Source organism: Equus quagga, chromosome 9 (genome assembly GCF_021613505.1).
Source record: "Equus quagga isolate Etosha38 chromosome 9, UCLA_HA_Equagga_1.0, whole genome shotgun sequence".
Classification (NCBI taxonomy): Eukaryota; Metazoa; Chordata; class Mammalia; order Perissodactyla; family Equidae; genus Equus; species Equus quagga.
Window position 1 is genome coordinate 577,787 of NC_060275.1, and position 19,984 is coordinate 597,770.

The 19,984-nt window shown below is 51.2% G+C and overlaps 1 protein-coding gene across 3 annotated transcripts in view; it reads right to left on the minus strand.

The window, feature by feature from the left end:
- The window catches only part of CTDP1 (CTD phosphatase subunit 1), a 77,621-nt gene that overhangs the window by 41,697 nt on the left and 15,940 nt on the right, over positions 1 to 19,984 (minus strand). For all 3 annotated transcript variants that reach the window (XM_046671739.1, XM_046671740.1, XM_046671741.1), the window contains exons 5-10: positions 17,377 to 17,527; positions 14,281 to 14,371; positions 12,151 to 12,317; positions 10,323 to 11,333; positions 7,883 to 8,024; positions 6,735 to 6,938 (exon numbers count right to left, since the gene is read on the minus strand). In XM_046671739.1, coding sequence (XP_046527695.1) covers positions 6,735 to 6,938; positions 7,883 to 8,024; positions 10,323 to 11,333; positions 12,151 to 12,317; positions 14,281 to 14,371; positions 17,377 to 17,527 — 1,766 coding nt within the window. The remainder of the gene's footprint in view (positions 1 to 6,734; positions 6,939 to 7,882; positions 8,025 to 10,322; positions 11,334 to 12,150; positions 12,318 to 14,280; positions 14,372 to 17,376; positions 17,528 to 19,984) is intronic.

Below are 19,984 nucleotides of genomic sequence, written 5' to 3' on the forward strand. Positions count from 1 at the left end.
TCATCTGAAACTGAATCACTGCTCTTCACATAAATTATACACGTTTCAGTACAAATACGTGGTTATCTGTTGCCTGATTATTAGTGTTATACAAATAAAAAAGTGGGAGCAACTTTATTGAAGTTTAACTTACCATCTGCAAGTCTGTTTTCAGACAACACCTAATTACTTGTTCTCACTTATCTTAGAAGCTCCCTAGCCTACTGCTACTTATTTCGAGCGAGGCTGAATAATCCCAAACCATTTTTGTATCTAATTTTTAAACATTTTAAAACAAACATTTTGAGACAACATGCCTTTGTTCTTTACATCTAAGAGAAATATGCCAAACATTTGTGATTTTACTTAACAGTATGAAAAGCAGAGTCTAAAACACAGGAATTGCTCATGTAAACATCAGTCCAGTGCTGACTCTGACTGCTTTAAATTATGTAAGCATCAGTGTAAAACTGCAATTTCAGAACTACCTTTCTGCATTATCACAGAATGCGTAGATCTCCCCATCCTCATACTTCCACTAACTCTAGTCATGAGACGCTACAGAACATACATAACCTAGGACAGAAATCTGAACCAGAGCCCGATATGCCAGTGAAATGCAAGGCTGACAAGGGAGTGCTTGTCACTGCTGCATGAGCCCTCTTCGCATGCCCTCATTTTTAAATGTTACAGATCATAATGTTGTTTTACTCTACATGATAAGTTAGCAGGCATTTAAGTTAATCTAGGCAGTGACCATCTCAGGGTGGTCTAGGGGGTCTGTCAACTCTGCTAAAAGGCTGGAACTGATTGAGTCAAAAGAAGAAATACATTAACACTGAAAGGTCAAGTCCACAATAGGACAACTTCCTAAAAACTGGAAACGCTCTCACCTTCGCTGCTGTGCCAACATTCCTGTTATCGGAATCAGAAACCCCAGATTCGTCTCAGGCCCTTCCCCTCTCCGGCCTCACAGCCCATCTATCCAGCTGGGGCTTGATTCTCCTTCCTTACCCAGGACCAACCCTATGGTGCCACCACATCCCCACTGGGTCAAGGAGATGCCAAAGGGGAGCCCAAGACACCTCCCACCACCACTTGCCACCCTGAGGGGCTCAGGCACCATGGCCACCGGGCTCTAGCTGTCTGATCCTGACAGCAGTGAAATCGACAGAGAGGGTCACACCACTGCTCTCATGGAAACACAGGGCACAGAAGAGAGGGACCAGGGAGGACCAGAGTACACTCCTGCAGGAATGATCGCTTCCTGCACTGGCTGCGGCCCAGGCTCCTTTCTTGGCCCCACCCGGTCTGCACTGCTGGGGAAGCCTCTCCTGGTGGCGCCCCTCCTCAACCGCCCCCATCTCCCTCTGCCTGTTTAACACTCTTCTCTCCATGGAGCACAAGGCTGCGAAGGGCAGGACCCCACATCCCACATCCCAGTGCAGAGAACAGAGCCAGGTGCTCGGAAGGGGCTCAAAATACAAAATCCCAAATTCCCATCTTTCTATTTACTGTAGTATTTACTTCAGCATCCCATGTCCTGTGAATAAGCAGAAAACATGGTGTTTCCACTTGTTGGAAGTCTTCCAGAGTTAAAATTCAGGGGGTACTTAGTAGCATCCCCACACACAGAGCAGGCATTTTTCAAATTCATTATCTGGCGAGTTAATGTCACAGAGGCTCCTCCCAGGACACCACTAATAGAGACACATTTTCTTCTGCTTATAATACAACTAACTCTTAAAACTCCCAAAGGCGTCTCCCAGCACTGGCAGCCCACGTTTCTGGAGAAAAGTGCGGGCCTGCTGCATGAACACCACCACAGCATCAAGCCACATGGCCAGGTTCTGCCTCGCTCACACCTCATCTCTGGCTCCCCGCCCTGCATGGTCCCTTCTGCATCTTGTCCATCCTGCATCGTCCTGCAGCTGCTGGCAGCTTTCTCAGGCTCACTGCTGGCCCTGTGTCTGGGAGGCTGCCCTGGTGCTCACGATGAACCCTATGGAGAGGCCTGGAAGTGCTTGGGCATGCGCGCCCCCATCATCAGGAAGCAGATGTCCCAGCGAATCTGCCTGCGTCCCGCGAGGCTGGGACACACTGACAGTGATTCTCTGCTCAAGTGGAATTGCCGCCTGCAGGCCTGGTGGACACTCTTCCTGACCTTTCACGCTTGGCTCACGTCCCCACCCAAGGAGACTTGGACCCCACAGACGACCCCTCCCTCCTCCCAATTCCTCCAGTGTGTGCACAGCATTCAGACAACTCAACATTCCATATGCCTCAGAGCATTTGCTATAGTTTCACGTTATCAATCTCCTCTCTACAGCCCCAATAGTCCTAAACACCTAGTTTTGCTTACTTACGTGATGTTATAACATATTAAGGTAATTGTGGCAATTAAAAAATAACTTGCTTTAAATTCTTTTGCTATATAGAAATAAAGATTTAAGAGGCAAAAATCCATCTATTATGTAAATATATACATTACATAATATAATGTAATTATGATTTAATAGCATATTAACAGTATTATTACATCATTAACATTACTGTTAATATTAGTAATTAGCAGCATGTAACGTACTACTTTATACACAGACACATACACACAGAATCAGACCTTCCCATCTCTGGTTTTAAAGAGCTGGATGTAATGTGCTCACTCTGGTTGTCTCCGTTATGCAGCTTGGTTCACTAAGTCACCGGGTCTGTAGACTTGGTCTGAGTTTTGAGTTTCTAGACCCAGGCTTCACCCTGGCCTGCCGCCCACCCCTCCTCTTCTCGGGGACCACACACACAGGTGGCATTTGGCCTTTTCCACACTAGCCCTCGCATCTGGTGACGGTTCTCTGTGCTTCCAGTTTGCACGTTTTCCACTGACCATCTTCCAATTAATTCCAGATTTTGTATTTTCCACTTCTAAAATGTTCATTTGGTTATTTTTTATAGATTATAATTCTCCACCTTTCCACCTATTTTACCCATCTGTCTTCCTACTTTATTGAACCAATGATCGCATTATCTTAAAGGCTCTGGCATCTCGGGATCCCACGCAGCCTGAGAACTTGAGGGTGTCTGTGGCCCCGGACCCCTTCTCCTGGGGTTCTGCTCCCCAAGTCCCAGCTGCTCTGACAGCTTCAGACCCCAACCTGCCTAGGGAGCCCAGAGAGACAGGGCCTTCCACTCGGTTCCTTCTCCCCCACCAACACACATGAACCACGCTGGGCCGACACCCTAAGAGAAAGGTGGGGAGTGTGGCACTCTGCCTGCCCCTCTTCAGGCTGCAGTTCAAGGCCTGCGGTGTTGGATGTGGATGCTTGCTAACACCCTCGCACAGCTGTCTTGTCCATTTCGTCACAGCCCTTATGGCTATTTGCAGCAGGAGGGTGAGTCTAACAGCAGTGGTGCCCTCACGCAGAAGCAGAAATCTTCCACATGTGGACAGGACATGTCAGGCAGAGCACTCACTAGGGGGGCAGATGCCCAGAGAGACCCCAGGCCAGTAGGAGCACAGGCCCTCGGCCCCAGGCTTGGGACCATCTGCACTCCTGGAGCAGGGCAGGGGGACACCTCGAGCTGTGAAAGAACGGTCAGCACGGGAATCACCACTTCTGAATGTTCTGCCTTTGAGCGTGTGGGAAATGGCAGCCTGCGTTAATCCACACTGCCCTGACGACCAGAGCTGAGCTCTTCTCCCTGCTGATGGCCCCAGGGCTCCTCTCCTGTGAGCCTCCACTCGCACCTGCCCCCACCTGGAAGGCAACCCAGGTGCTGGGTCAAGGTGGGGCCCTCCCAATGCTGTCCCGGTCCCAGAGAAGGCAGCTGTCTGCACCATTGCTCACGGACACCTCCCGTCTCCCTGACAGCTGCGTGGTCCACGGGAAATACACACAACGGCTCTGGGAATCTGGGAATGTGGTGTTGGCCTTGCTCTGAGCCGGTGCTGCACAATCTGTCCTCTCTCTGTTTAAAATCTCACTAACCTGACCCCGTCCTTGAGGCCCAGCCCTGTTCACCTCATGAGCTCCCGTGCTTACTGTGGACCCCACAGGGAGCGATTTCCTCTACCTGCCATCTCCATAGACAGGAGCCAAAGCCAGCAGGATCTGCACCCGTGGTGCCGCACGTGGGAAGGCAGGCCCTGGTGCTATGTGCAGTCTGCACCACACCTCACACCTCACACCTCAGAACAAGGACGGCAAGGACGGTTCCACTCACACTCCTGAAGGCCGCGTGGGTGGCACCCCACCATCCCGCAAGGACTGGGTCCTCTCGAGGTGCATGCTGCACACCCTGGGATTTACTTTTAAATAGAGGAGCCTCGGAAATGAGGACAACCTCATCATTTTAAGCAATAAAAAAGAACATACACGACATACACGCTACACGGTAATGAACACAGAGCCCACTCTGAACACTGAAAGTGTATGCACGTTAAGAGTTTGAGAAAGGGGATGATGGGATTGGATTTAAAGAAACAGTCTATCTCTGAAATCCTATGGGACAGTAAAATACAGAGCTACAAACCAAAACTCAATTTTTTTCAGGGTAGCATGAACAAGTTATTCTAAAATACGAGCGAGCACTTCTGTCCTCACTTCACGTCCTCCACCCCAGGAAGGTGAGCTCTGTGAGTCAAGCTGCTCCCTGCCAAAAGAGAACGCCCAATGTCCACCCGTCCTCGCGTCCTGAGAGGGCAGTGCTTTAAAAGATGCCCACCTGAGGTAACATTACATCACCAGAGAATCTTAAAAAGAGGGTGGAATGCAGAAGGAATCCACGGTGAGAAACAGCTCAAGAAGCTCCTGTAGAGAACACTGAGCACTAGAAATGTTGACTCAGAGAACAATACTGGGGTCCTTTGTCCTCATGGACGCAAGTCCAGGATGGCTGGGCAAGAGCAGCTGAAACAGTGCAACGTGCTCTCCTCTCCTACACCTGCCTGGGCAACTTGTTTCTCAGAACATCCCTCCAACCTACAAAACACCTCCCAGAGGAGAGAAGGCAAAAGATGACAAACCCCACAAGGAGAAGGGGGCACTCAGGATGCAAGGGGGAATCCGCTGAAGTGAAATCCTAATGGCTCATCAGCATGTGTGATGTGAGGGGGTGAGAGGTCACCCTTGGGCAGCCGGCGACGACGGTCAGAACGTGATCGTGCTCCTGCACCCGCCAGCCTGGAAATGGACAGGCGGGCACACCATGTGCTGTGCCCCCAGCACTGCCAGGGAGCAGAGGGTTGTGCCCTACTGGCAGGACTGTGAATCTCAACAAACTTGTAGCAAAATAACTGACACCATTTAGTAAAGTTCAAGGTACATTTATGCCATTTTTGAGAAGTGACTCCACAGAAACACAACCAGCAACACACGGAGGTCACGATCTAACAAATTAAATAATTAAAAGATTATGTTATTGGAAGAAAATGGAAGTGAAACTGGTGATGATGCTTTTAGGTACAAATAACCACCACCAACCAACCAAAAGCCCAAATCAAATGGGCTGACCCCAGGGCGCTTGTCCTTTTATATCTGGAGACAAACATGGGGTCAACGAACACCCCACCCAGCCTTTGGGGGCAGCTCCATCCCAAGGCTAGCCCTGGGGCTCATCCGCATCTGAGTCAACCTTGGCTCGTGTCGGGCTCTGAAGTGTGGCTGTGGCCAGAGGAAGGCCAGAGGGTAGGGATTCAGTTCAGTCACCGCCCATTCCTGAAGGGCACTCCAGTGGAGCCACGCCAGGCAGCACAGGCCCACCAGGTCCGCTGGGAGCTGGGGTAGAAGGGAGGCCACTGCCTCAGGTGGGCTGCTAATGGTGTGGAATGGCTCCTTGGGGAAGGGCTCTGTGCTTTCCAGAAAGAAGGGGGAAAGGAGGCAGGACCACACACTTGTCAGGAAGTTCAAAGCCATGGCCGCTCTTCAAAAGACAAAATGAAACAAAACTTCACACCCCTCATTTAAATCTCAAAGAATGTCCTAAGGTGATTTACAAAGTGGTCTACATGAGGGTGATGTCCAGTCCACACAGAGGAAGAGAAGGGTGCGCGTATGGAGGACGTGTGGAGACTGGCTTGCTCAGGCAGCGCCTTGCTAAGGGCAGCACCAGTCCTCAATCGATTAGGTTTCTCTCCTTTACATTCCTACTTACAAACTGCCATTCTCACCCCTGCCTTAGTCCGATCTGAGAGTGGAAGCAGTAAAGGACGGCCAGGGAGGCTGTGTGTACTGGAGCTGCAGAGCTGGTTCTGCGCACAGGCCCCAAGTTCGTCCTTCCTCCCACACAACTCCTGACCATCCCGCAGAAGGGACGGCCCTGGAAGGGCGAGGCAGGAAGGGGTCAGATCCAGCCCCTCCCAGGCCTGGGCTCTGCTGGGAGGAGATAGACCAGCTGTACCACATTTGTCTGGTCTACAAATGAAACAGCCTGTGCAGGACGGCACTGAGCCAGCATGTGAGCGTGGGCACTTGCAGGCACATGTGCAGGGCTTCTCACAGGGTAAACCACGGATCTGTCTGCTCCAGTTTTGGGACCAAAGACGGAAGAAGAACATGCAGAAAGGCGCAGGGGTACGTGGGTGAGGAGTCTCCAGGGGCTGGGAGTCAGAGCCCTCAGCCTGGTAGCCCACCTCCAACTCAGGACAGAACCAGCCCCTAACCTCACACGCACACTCCACCAGCACCTCGTTCAGCAGCTGGTAGAGCTGGGACAAGTCCGAACCTGAGAGGGAATCCCTGCTGGGGCGGCAGATGTACCTGAAGGAGGAGTGCTCCACGTGCACCGGAAGGGAGCCGGGGGGCCCGGGGCCTGTGGTGCCCTTCCGAATGAGCTTGCCCGTGTTGGCGTCATAGATCCGAACTTCAGGACCAGGCTGGGCCCTGGGATGGACAGGCGTCGGATGGAACACCGCGGCTGGAAGTGCACTCTGCCTGTCAGGAAAGGCTGCCGGGCTTTCCTCCCTGTAGGATGAGAACGGGGCCGTGAGGAAGCACCGGAACTGACGCCCAGCAGCCACCACTCAGGCCTGAAGTGGCATCTCCCTCCATCTGAGGCGAGAGCCTGCGCAGGTGAAGACACGAATCTTCTTAAATTCTAGGGCCCAACCCCAGCGCGAAAGCGACCCAAGGTGCTGTGGAGAAACAGGCCTGCGGGGACCTCAGCATGGAGTCTGCATCTGTTGCTTCTCTGATATCTAGTGCAGGACGTCACCTCTAAAGACTATACTCAAACTCGACAAACAGCAGGAAGCACTTTTCAGGCGTTTCTCAACAGAAATAGGCATTCCCGCTTTTCGCCACTGTCCCAACATGTGGGACAACTCCCTCCCACAACTGTGCAGAAGATGGGACCCCCTCTTTTCCTTTGCCTCCCCTTTGAGCTTTTACACTCTGCCACCTGGCCCCATTCTCCACCCGTGTCCCTCGCTGTCAGCCTCCGTAAAACCTTCGTGCAGTTTATGTGACTACCTCCCAGTCCTGAAAGAAACACACACAAACTGATCCACTGCTAAAAGCCAGCTCCGCTGTCAGAAGAAAAAGCAGGTCTCTTCCCTAGGTGATGATGTCCCACAGGTGCTTCTGAAGACAAGCTGTGCTGGGGGAGCTCAGAGCAATGGTAGGGAGAGCAGCAGGGGGGCAGGTGAGAGGCCTCTGGAGAGGGAGGCAGTAGCCTGTGGGCACCGGCAGACCTGGGCCCTTGGAGCCTCCCTTTTCTCACCTGCACATGGGGACGACATGGGGATGACAAACCCAGCCTGGGGTGGGCACAGCGATCACACAAGACAACCTGCACAGTGCTTCGAGCAGGAGGCTGGCAGCGGAGGTCAGCTTCTAGGATGAGACAGGCCTGCCCAGGACTGAGGGCGTGGGCACCCCGTGGGACCCGCCACAGGCATGGTGCTCACCTCTGCGCTCTGCCGTAGTCGTCCCTGAGCGGGAAGAGCTGCTCCTCCACCTTGTCCCACCGCTCCAGGCAGCTCCACAGCCAGTCGGGGTTGACCACGTGCAGCTGCCCGCACTCCTGGGCCTGGCGCACCTTCTCCGTGCCTGCGATCAAATAACTGCTTCAGTTCAGCTGCTGTCGAGCGAACACTATGCCGGGGCCCTGTTAGTCAGGCAGGCGGGAGAAGGACTGGGAGCCTGTCTGGGTCCAGGAGGGGCAGCCTCGCAGCAGTGGAAGGAGGTCAGACGCGTGGGGGCAACGTGTGTAATCACCCAGGACTCTCGGTGAGCCCCTGCTGGCACAACTCCCGTATCTCAGCGTCTACTCCAGAGCCTCAGCTCTGGGCTTCACTGCTCATCAGCTCCTGCCTGCCCTCCCTCGGCAGCCTCCAGGCTCTTCCCCTGGAGCACTGGGCTTCCGTCTCCTGGGATGTCCCACAAAGCATGGGGGGAGATGCTGTGTGGTCTCACTGGACGCAGTGTGATGCCCACAGACGCGCTGGCCAGAGAACAGAGAGGGGAGTAATGTGGATGACAGATGAGCCCGGGATCCCAAAGCCAAGTACTCTAGCTCCAGGCACCCTGACAGGTGAGTTGTGGCGCCTCCTGTTTCTACAGGACGTTTTCCCGCTGCCTCCACACGCATCCTGGTGTGAAGCCCCAAAAGCCTGAGCCACACCCTCACCTCCTCTGCACCCTGTTGCCTTCTGCCCTAGAGCTGCCATTTCTCACTCTTCCCCAAGACCACGTGCTTGGCGTTCCCAAAAGCTCCTTCTATCACTGCCACCTGCTGAGAAACTCACCACAATATGCTTTTCTTGCTGCACCGAGTCTCAGGTCCTCTGCTGGACATTCAAAGCCCCCATCCCAGCTCCCCTCTGCCGAGATCACATTGTTACCCCACAAGCCTGCCATCTCCCATCCAGCAACAAGGCCAGGGATGGAATCCAGGCAGGGGAGACCCACAGCCAGGTCGGGTGTGCAAGCAGTACAAGTGGGACGGGAACAGAGGTGCGGGTACAGTGCCTGACGTGCACGCAGCTGCATCTTTTCAAATGTCCTTAGTTGTCAGGTGAGGACAGCATCCTGCTCGCCACAAGCTTAGGGAGGACCATGCTGCATCATGACCACGAGAACACAAAGGCCAGGCCAGCTGTTGTTCCTGTCATCAAACACGTGTCTACAGGCGAATGAGCAGCAACGTCAGGATCTAGTGGGACGACTAAAGGGCAGGCACCTAGGCAGGGGTCCAGGACCAGGTGGACATATTCACTGACCTCAGAGACTCCTTCCTTGCACTGCCCGCTGCTCAGGAGAGAGCTAACTAGCTGCATACAAGGATCATTTTAGGCTGCCCCTTACCTCCCAATGAGAACCTTTCAACATTTCACACTGAGACGGAAACTTCCGTTACCCCTTCACGCAAAAGCTTTTCTGAGCACATGCGTGCCATGTGCCACATGGCACACAGGGGACCCATGAGTCAAGCACACCCATGCATGGCATTGCAGAGCCTGCCCTGTGCCCTGGGGCAGTCATCGAGAGCCCAAGCTCAGGGGGTGCGGCACAGGAGGATGAGGGGGCCCGCAGCAGTCTTTGGGGAAATGTGAAACTGGTCATGAGGAGCATTCTTAAACAGCAACGCAGTTGGTTTTTTTTTAAGCAACTAGGCGTAAGCCTTCCTTTACGACCTGCCCATCACAGAGGGGCTGCTTTACTCGGCTGCAAGCACTGGAGTCTGAGTGTCCAAGGTGGATTTTTCTGTAACAAGGCAACAGGCCCATCCTTATTTTTCCAACTTCAACCATTTCTGTTGTGTGTTGCTCCAGCTGAAATCTTTGCATTCCGCTTTCTAATTCGATCTTTTACCAGCTAGACTGAGTGTCCTGATAATTATGTAATTGGCCCTTAATCCCTCCTTCATAAACTCACAATAGTCCGTTCCCCTCCCACGAATGGCTCGCACTACGGTGGGAGATCCTGACTTTACACACAGCAAGTAGGGGCGGCTGTCCAAGCAACTTGATGCTGTACCGACAACATGCAACCAACATGCACAGGAGAGCATGCTCGTGCATGTAAAGCCCATACGGCACCCAGAAAAGCAGTCAAATTAGACTCTCACCAATGCATAAGCATCAATAAGCTCTTAAAAGGCAGTGATTCAGGAAAATGCTTCGGAAAATCCAATGTGAAATCAGCAGCCATGCTGCTCTGTGCGAGGAGCCCCGCAGGTCATCCTTGTCCCCCCACAGGCAGCACGGGGCAGGGAGGGACGGGGAGCCCCGCAGGCCACCTTTGTCCTCTCATGGGCAGCACGGGGCAGGGAGGGAGGGGGAGCCCTGCAGGCCACCCTTGTCCCCTCACAGGAAGCACAGGGTAGGGAGGGAGGGGAGGACTCACCTGCCCGCGCTGCGACCAAGTGGGTGGCTCTGTTGGGGTCGTTGGGGTCCAGCACCAGCTGAGTGAGGATCTTCGCTCCGAGGGCCGTGGCGTGGTAATGCTCCCGGGTCTTCTCTATCGGGAAGTTTGTTGGGTGCAGCCCACTAAATATTATGGCGACGTCTGCCAACACTTTGCTCTTGAGCTCCGGGACGATCTTCCGGATGTCAGGGGCCTCCTGGATCTCCCCACTGAGGAAGCGGTCGTACTTGGCGTAGTAGTCGGAGTGCACGCGGGCAAGGATCTCTTCCAGGTAGACGAGGTGGTCGTCGTCATCGGTGTCCTCCTCCTCCTCCTCCTCCTCCTCCACGCTCTGGTCCAGGGACTCGCCCACTGTGATACCCGACTGCTCGCTGTTCTGGGATTCCGTCTCGGCCTCCTTCCTGTCGGCACAGCCGCCCCCGAGCCCGCAGAGGCTGTCCCGCTCGCTGTCCTCTGGCATGTCTGGATGGGCGCTGGGCGTGGACTCTCCGCAGTGATTTGCTCCTGCAGGCCTGTCACCTCCTGTGCCCGGGAGGCCGCCCTGCGGCACCACTTTGCTGGCATCTCGTGTGGCTTTAGGCTTTTTCCGGCCCCTCTTCTCCCCACTTTCGCCATCAGAGGCGGCGGAGGACGACTGACCCTCTGACTCGCTGCTGCTCTCACTGTCACTGGATAAGTCAAAGTCCAGGTCGGCGCCCGCCGTGCCCTGAGCGGGCCGCTTTTCAGGCAATGTCCGACTCTGCTGTGGAACACTCGCTGGGGGACCCCTACCATCGGCCAAGGGGGTGCGGGTAGCAGGCCGGGTGCCCCTCTCCTCCTCCTGACAGGGCAAGGGCCAGTCCCCCCGCAGAGGAGCGGCTCCGTTGAGTTCCCTGGAGGGCTTCCCAAGCCCGTTACTCTGCTCGACCCCAGAAACCTGCCTTCCTTCCTCAGGGTCCTTGACAGACGGAGCTTGCTCTGTGAGCTCGGCGCCTTTGGGAGAGTGATTCACTGCGTATGCACACAAAAGGAAAGGCCACTGTTACTTACTGTGAAATGTGGAAGCAGTCTCGTGACCAGCCTCACCCACACTCCAGATCTGGGGTGGGAGACTTCTGCCGGCGAGGACCAGAGAGCAAGTTCTTCAGGTTTGGGGGCCACGTACTTTTGGTTTCTACACGACTTAAAAATGCACTCGACACTCCCGGGTTACAGGCTACGGTCAGACAGCAGCCGCCCCGCTTCGCTCCTGCAGGCCCCACTTCTCTTCCCAGATCTCTAAGTTCTACATTAGTGACTGCAGCAATTACTGTAGGCCTCAAAGTATCCTATTTAAAAACTAAAGATCATCTGAAACACTAAACCAAACCTTTACATTTTCTTCACAGACTTTGGCTTCACGCTGCCTGACAGGTTAGACCTGGTGGTTCCTCAGGCTCCAGGGCACGGCATCCGTCATCCACATGCTGGAGCCTCTATACTCGTCTACTCTCTCCAAAGAACCTACAGCCAAAGTCCCAGCGTCGTGCTTGACTTTAAGCAGAACTGGAGTGTAGTATTCATATTATTAAATTAAGCAGTATTGTTTAATCTTTGCTCAACCGGAAAAGTGTTTAGGTTAGTACTATTTAAAAAAAAAACCCAAATTGACACCAAATAATATCATCCTGTTCAACACAACATAAATAAACCCAACCACCCCCGTAACTACTGAAAGATAAACAAAGCGCATCTTCAGTTTCCAGCAGCCACAATAGAGAGGAGCAACAGAGGAGCAAAGAGTGAAGCCCACGTGAACTCTCTCTCCGCTGACCAGGAGGCCACCCACCTCTCCTTCTCGCCTGAGACTCCCGGGGCCCAGACGGAGCATTGATGTCTCCTATGCCCTGGAAGTACACGTATTTCTTCACGGTGATCAGATTGGGGGCAAACTTCCAGACATCTTCTCGGTCATCAATAATGCAAACCATTGAGTCTCCACAAGGAAAGAGATTTCTAGAAGTAAAAATGTATCAGAACTACTAATACCATTTACAAAAAATAATCATCAATTAAAAGTCATGATAATTTTTATACATAACCAGTAAATAACAGATTAATCAGAAACAGATACAAACTACTCTGAGGGGCTTTTCTTTAGCTCACATTTAAACTCTCAAAGTTTCCAGAGAAAGTGCCATTGAAACAGTCACACTCTTCTCCACTGTCCCTGATATTCCTGAAAGCAGCAGTCAGCACACTTTCCTTAAAGGCCAGGGAATAAATGGTTGTGTCTGGGGGCACTGCCGTGGTCCCAGCAAAGCCACAGGGCCAGTACTAAATAAGTGGGTGTGGCCACATCCCTGCATGACTTTATTTACAAACACAAGTAATGGGCACCTGCTTCCACAGGTGAGGGCCTTCAGTTATCGGCAGGGACTATGACCTTACTCAAATCTCAGCTGGTTGAGATAACCCACCGTCTCCTAGTGTACCTACATGGCATCTTTTCAAGTCCAAAAAAGTGACTGCTATATTTCCAAAAGCTGTCAGGGCATACAGGGTGAGCAGAAATGTTAACAAGGGTCCAAAAAGCCATCTAAGGGATGCAGGCATGCTCTGTGACCCTCACGTGTGAAATTCAATTTCTGTCCACAACTCAGATTTAGAGAGGCTGGCTCGTAGCATTCAAAATTCAGAGTGATCAGTGCTTCTTGCCTGTCTTCGAGGATCAGGAAGTAAACCCAGGAGAAAGGCCTCCACGTTTAGGTTCCCCAGCTGCTAATAAAGGCCACAACTACCCAGAAAAAAATGCTCGTGTGCCCAAAATTTCTATTAGTGTGTTTGCCATAGGTGAAACACAGGGTACCTAAAATAACTTACAATTAGTGCTTCTGGCACATTTAATTCCAGACGAGGAGGAGAAAACCCACACCACCTCCAGACTGGGGAAGCAGGCCCGATTGCCTGTGTCCACCGAGACCAGCAACCCTCGCCGTGTCTGACGGCGAGCAGGCTCCTTCTTCTCTTTCGGGTAGCCTTTCCCTTTAATAAACCACTAACACTGTCTCTTTTTCCTTTGTCCTCATCAGTCTGCTCCCTCTGACACTAACCAGCAAACACGAGGTCGTTTTCTGAAATAAATCCTTTCAGACTCTCTTCTTAGTTCATATGGACTTGAATAGGTCTCCGTCTGCGAGAACACCCTAAATCTGACCACGAAATGTTAGCTGAGGGTGGCCAACACCAGCCAAAAGGCCACCAAGGCCACAGCTGTTATTGTCCAAGTCTCATTAGGAATCAACATCTGTGAAAACAAGTTATGTCTGATACAGTAACATAATGGGCGGACCTACCCTTCTGGGTAGAAATGGGGAAATCCCTTGTACAGAGCAAGCCAGAGATTTCCAAGAATGTAAAACAGTCTTTTGATCAGTGGTGGGAGAGCCCCCTCCTAAAAGCAGAGAGGACAGGAAGGGGCAGACGGTGATGGGGACGTGGAACAGGCAGAGTCGGCAGAAGGCACTATGACTTGGGGTTTTACAACTCACTAGGAGGATTCAAGCATACAAGTTTCTAAGGAAATATAAACCTGAGATGCCAACACCAATGCCAAAAACACCTTCTTTAAACTCGCGACTCAGCCAGAGCGCCCGCCTTGCACTGGGGGATGCCCTGGGGGCCCTTCTGCCCAGACTGCCTCTCCACTGGTCATTTTCCATTTCCTATGTCCCCCACCCCAGCCCTGCCCTCAGCTCCCTCGCCCAATGCCCTGTTCCCTTGGGTTCCGGCCTGAGTCCCCCAGAGCCTGGACATTCAGGGAGAAGCAGGGAGGAAGGGGTCTGGTTTGGAAGCACAGCAGGCTCCCTGAGAAACGGGGAGAACAAGCACAGAATTACTGCTCTGAGGTCCGAAGCGCAGTCCTCATAGCGAGAATTAAGAGTGAGCTTCAGTGGTAAACACACCTGGTTGTACATACCTAAGGTTCCCTGTTTTAGAAAACGGGTCAATACATTCGTCCCTCGACAATATTCGATGAGAAAAAAGCTTCTTCTCAGGATCTAAGAAGCCTTTGAAAAGAAAACAGACAGGTCACATGTCTAAGATGCACTGCCAGCCCGCTGCGCACACGGTCAGCCTCTCTGTTTCCGTATAACATCAGAGACTTGGAACATCACATGTCAGCATCAGATACATGTCTCTTTTCAGGTGAGACCGTCACTCACTTCTGGTTCCTTTTCTCTTATTTTAACGTGTTTAAGGGCATACCCTCGTTAAACGTTTAATGAATTTAACATTACCTGGAATTTTGCTAAGAACAGAAGATACAGGATGAACAAAGCTCAGTATCACTTCCCTAGGAAGCTTAGAGTCTGCGGGGCAATAAACACAGGAACACATAGTTTCCACCCACAATAAACATGTGAACAAATAGTTTCCACCCACACGCTGTGTACAGGGGGCCAGGATCCAAAAGGTGCCCAGAGACTGGAGCAGAGGTGGCAGACCCGAGCTGGGAGCTGAATTCTGGCTGTGCCACCACGTGCAGTCACCCTGTACCTTCAGTCACTTGTGGAGGGGGAGCTGGACACCTTGGCAGCACTTTTAAACTCACGCTCACAGTATAATCTGGGCTTTCTCAAGACTTTTAGGTTAAATCCCATTAGTGTTGCCTACACACAGACACAGTAGCACAGCTTCCTGTCGTGACGTGTGTCCCCACCATGTTTAGTCGCCACGTTCATCAGACTGGCGGCCCATCAGCGACTCCCTGTGCCATCCACACCCTGCACACCCTCTGCAACAGGCTGTCTTACAAGTCACCAATCGAATACACAGGTTTTATTGATTTCTACTATTGGCTGAAATACACACACCACCGTTAAAACAAGTCTGTGCACCTCAAAGTCCTCTCGCAAGCTGTGCCACGAGTACTGCCCTGGGGGTCCATGTGGTCTCCCTGGGGACCACTCTATACAGTAACCTCCAGATGCTTATATCCTTGGGATTACCGAGTCATGAGCACTTCATTAACAGAATATGCTCGCTCTTACAGAATGTAATTCTTTGTGAACAGTGAAGCTGCTCAGTGGCTAAACCCAAAATTTATTAATACAATTTAGTGTTTCTACAATAAATGAAAAGCACCTAAACCTCTTTACAGTTCCATCCTAATCATACTAAAAATACACATTCTGTGAAGATGGTAACTTCCAAAATCAAAAGTGGATAGAGAGAGGAAGCTATAGAAAAACCACGGCTGTCAAAAAGACCGCGGTCAGGGACCAGTGAAAGCCTGGGCCTCCCGCTGTCGTCTGTGTGAATTATCACAGGACCTGGACAATCTGTTGATCCCTTCCAATGCTATGATCACGTGTAGATGCCAAGCTCAAACTCCTTGAAGCCCACCACACAGGGATATTTCCCCCCCCGCCCCGCCCCCAGCCCTCTCTCAAAGCCACGCAGGGCGTCCATCCTGAGTGATGACTTTCTCCCAAGTCCCCTCCGTGTGTGAAACATCCTCGGTCTTGACGTCCCAGCCAGTACTGGGGGGCAGCCACAGAGCAGCCATGGGTCCCCAGAACACAGTGCTGTTCTGCTGAGGGTCTCTGCAGCCCCCTGACTGGGACACTGGCCTGCACCTGCCTTGTGATGGCTTTGTCTGGACACGGTGGAACATGGGAAGTCTAAAGTACATTTCAAAGCCTGAAATGGAGAAGGCTCAGCTGCCCGCAGGCAGGCCTTGCTCACAACAGCCTCGGGAGGGCACGCTCCACCCCGGGTCCACGGGCTGTGCAGATGTCTTCCTAACCTTACTCCAGGGACCCCTCCCCGGGCACCTCCATCTCAGGTAGCATTACCTTCACTAGAACTCCACTGCATTGCTAATCAAGTCCTAGAGAGAGGCAAAGGTTCCAGAGGGGAAGGCCCGAGCCATCACTTGGCCCAGGGCTAACCCTGGGGTCTGCTTCACAGGGGGTGCTGCTTATTCACCGGTACGAGAATGCTAGAAAGTAGCTCCTTTAGTCTTCAGATCACATCTCCCAGGCAGCCACACAGCAGGCATATAAACCTACTAAAGGCAGGTATGTTGACTTTAGTTACAAGATGAATTAACTTTAACATGCTGCTTACGTGTTCATGATTAAAGTTTCCTATAAAGGCACTAAATGCTAAAGGGGGATTCAAAATTTCCAAGTTCATTTCTCCATCAACAAGAAAAGACCAAGAGTAACCTGTAAAGACATCTGAATTTGAAAGTACTTAATTTAACTACATTGTGACTAATACTAAGGAGCTGTGGCCATATATAATATGATGCGAGTGTCAATGTCCACGAATGGGTCGGAGAAGCCGGAGCCCAACTGTCCCCAGGCAGGGTGAAGCCCATGCTCTACACTCCATCCTCATCCAGAGCTGTCACCAGTGGGCCATGCTGTGTGGCCAAGGGATGCCTGTGCACACATGCTGCACGCACACGGCTGGCACAGCAGCTCGGAGTCTATACCAAGACAAGGCTCAGGCTGCAGCATACATTGCTCACTCCCAGACAGGAGCTACCCCTTCTGTCTGTACTTCAAGCGTTAAGTGCAAACAAGCATGAGCAACATGGCTCCAGAACTATTTCCAAACCAATTAATAAAATATTTTAAGCACACTTATATAGTAAGTTTCTACCTTCCCACATATCTGTGGTCCTGACCAACTTCCAAACTGGCCTGCAGTGTGCACCTGACCAGACAGCAGCCTGCCGTTTGGACTGGAACATGTCCAGTGACGGCCTGTAGGGTCCCTGCAGAGTGGGGAGCACCCTCCCAGGAGGTGAGGGGCTCAGCCATTCTTGTCTACCTGTGCCCTGCACAGACTGAATCTTGCCTTGCCACCCCCAACTGCCAGCTGTAACTAATACTGAAATTTAGTTTGGGAGAGCTTCTTGATCTTTTTCTTCATCTTCCAACAAACACCATTGAAAATAAGAAATAAACCAAACCCACTGTCAACACCATTTAAGTGTTTCAGAGCCACACAATGCTCAATTCAATCAGGATAACTGAACAGCATCAGAGCCACTCACCTGCAATCGTGTGCGCATACAGCCGGCTGCCAAAAGTGAAGACGTGCAGCTCGTACAACTTGGCGGTCTTCTCCAGGAACTCCTTGCAGTGGGGACGCAAACGGGTGTGCAGCATCGGCTCGCCCCGGCCCAGCTGGAAGTGAAATATGCCCTGAAAAGAACGGGGGTGCCCAGTCAGAAGGAAGGAGCCACGGAGACAGCACTTCCACACCCTGCCCCCAAAGCTGCACATACACACTCTACTGTCACAGACGAGGAGTCGATCTACAGTGTACTAAACTCACGCAGCACAATGCTTTCCTTACACGAACTCTACGAGAGTGAGCGCGGAATGTTCTGCTGCGGCAACTACCTACAGTAACTACCAATGACAACCACGGCAACCTCCTATGAAATCACAACCACCAGCTATGGTAACTACCAAAGACAAACATGACAACTACCTATGGTAACTACCAATGACAACCATGGTAACTACCTGTGAAATCAGAGTAACTACCAAAGGTAACACCTTATGGTAACTACCTATGATAACTACGGCAACTATCTATTATAACCATGGTAACCCCCTATGACAGCGAACCACAGTATGACTACCTATGATAATACAGGAACTCCCTATGGAAACTACCCATGATAACTACCCATGATAACTATGGTATCTTAGTCGTCTAAGGATAACTAAGGTAGCCAGCCAGTTGCTGTGGGCTTCACCAAGGGGCTATGCCGACAGCAGCAGACCCTCCTCCTTCCTGACAGTCTGTCTGATGATGGATAAAGCGGTATCTGAGTGCCGTCACACACGTCTTTGTTTCTTCAAACACTAGCACTGTCCAGGAACAGAGACACAGCAGACTGCTTAGAAGAGATCTCCAGTAATCTACTGACAGTGTCTTCCTGAGTTACTGATGAAAGGAAACCAAACAGTCCCACATAACCTAGCCTAACTCATGGACTAGGTGAAGACAGTTTTATTAACTCACACCCACAACACAAATGGTCAAACAGTATTAGAGACCATCTTTAGGAGACAGATGAAATTAGTAGTAAAGCATACCTCACTTTATTGTGCTTCACAGATACTGCATATTTTACATCTCCGAGGTATGTCTGTACCGACCTGCTTGCACACGATTAACAAGCAAATAAGTTTTCTTTCCTTAGGAAGTTACGCTCTGAACATTTTCAGCCTGTTTATCAATTTTCTCAGTAAAAATGCTCCATTTTTGTTTTTTTTTGAGGAAGATTAGCCCTGAGCTAACATCTGCTGCCAATCCTCCTCTTTTTGCTGAGGAAGACTGGCCCTGAGCTAACATCTGTGCCCATCTTCCTCCAGTTTATATGTGGGTTGCCTACCACAGCACGGCTTGCCAAGCAGTGCCATGTCTGCACCCGGGATCGGAACCAGCGAACCCCGGGCCACCGAAGTGGAATGTGCGCACTTAACTGCTGCACCACCGGGCCAACCCCACTCAGTAAAAACGCTCTAAAGAACTGAAGAAGAAAGGCACAACCCTCTAGGCCTACTGAATTTCTCACCAGCTCTAAATCAGTTAAACCCCTCAGGGGCCATCCTTTTAAAACATTTAGGAGCATGAAATTTTATAAATAATTTCACCCTACTCAACAGTTAAAAAGTGCAAAACTTGCAACATAAACATCCTTAAAAACACAAGTTCAGATCTCCAAAGTTAAGAAATAAATATGTCTTTCTAGATGTCTCCAGCAGGAATCCGGGTTCAGGAGCCATGACATGTGGTCGGGCACTCCTGAGTATCAGGCAGAGCCCTGTAATTACGCTGTTAACGAGCCCAGCAGAGGAGCCTGGGCCAGCGGGCAGAGGTGCACTAAAGCCAGCAAGAGCAGCTGAGAGCCATCCAAGCAGAAGTGCAGACACCTTCACCTTCTAGACCACACAGGCTGAGAAACAGGCGTGTTCTAACTCGTTCAAAGTGTCTCATAAACCAATTAAAAATGCCCAACTTCAAAGGCACAATAAAACCCAGAAACAGCTGTGGCAATATACGCTGGTACATACGCGTCGAAACTATTGCATAAAGTCCTCGAACTCTAAGATACTGAGTAAGCAGAGTAGTTGTTATGAATGAAACAAACAAAGTATTTACTACCAGCCTACATCACACAAAAGAACACTGTATATTCCCTACAAGACCCCATGACATACACAAATGACTAATACAACTAAAAAATGTAAACTGTTTTGTGGGTGAGGAATGAATTTCAGCCATAAGAAGAAAATTCACTGCCCACCACAACTACTGAATCATCTCCACAGCACTGATGATGCAAGTTAAAGTAAAGCGATTTTTACGACATTAGGAACTTATGCAGGTGATTTGTACGTACGTCTGTATCAGCTGATTTACAGACTAAGCCAAACGAAAATGACAAAATTTCTTTCAGATAAAGTTTGTAACAAAACTGATGACACGTGGTTGTCAATGAATTGTCTTCACCAGACAGCTCCTGTTACTATCACACTGTCAACCAGGGGTCGCACCCTCGAGGGGCTTTGGGGCAATGGCCCTGCTGGCCTTGGCTGCACCGCCTCCTGTGCCCAGCCCGGCTGCAGTCCTCTTTCCCCAGA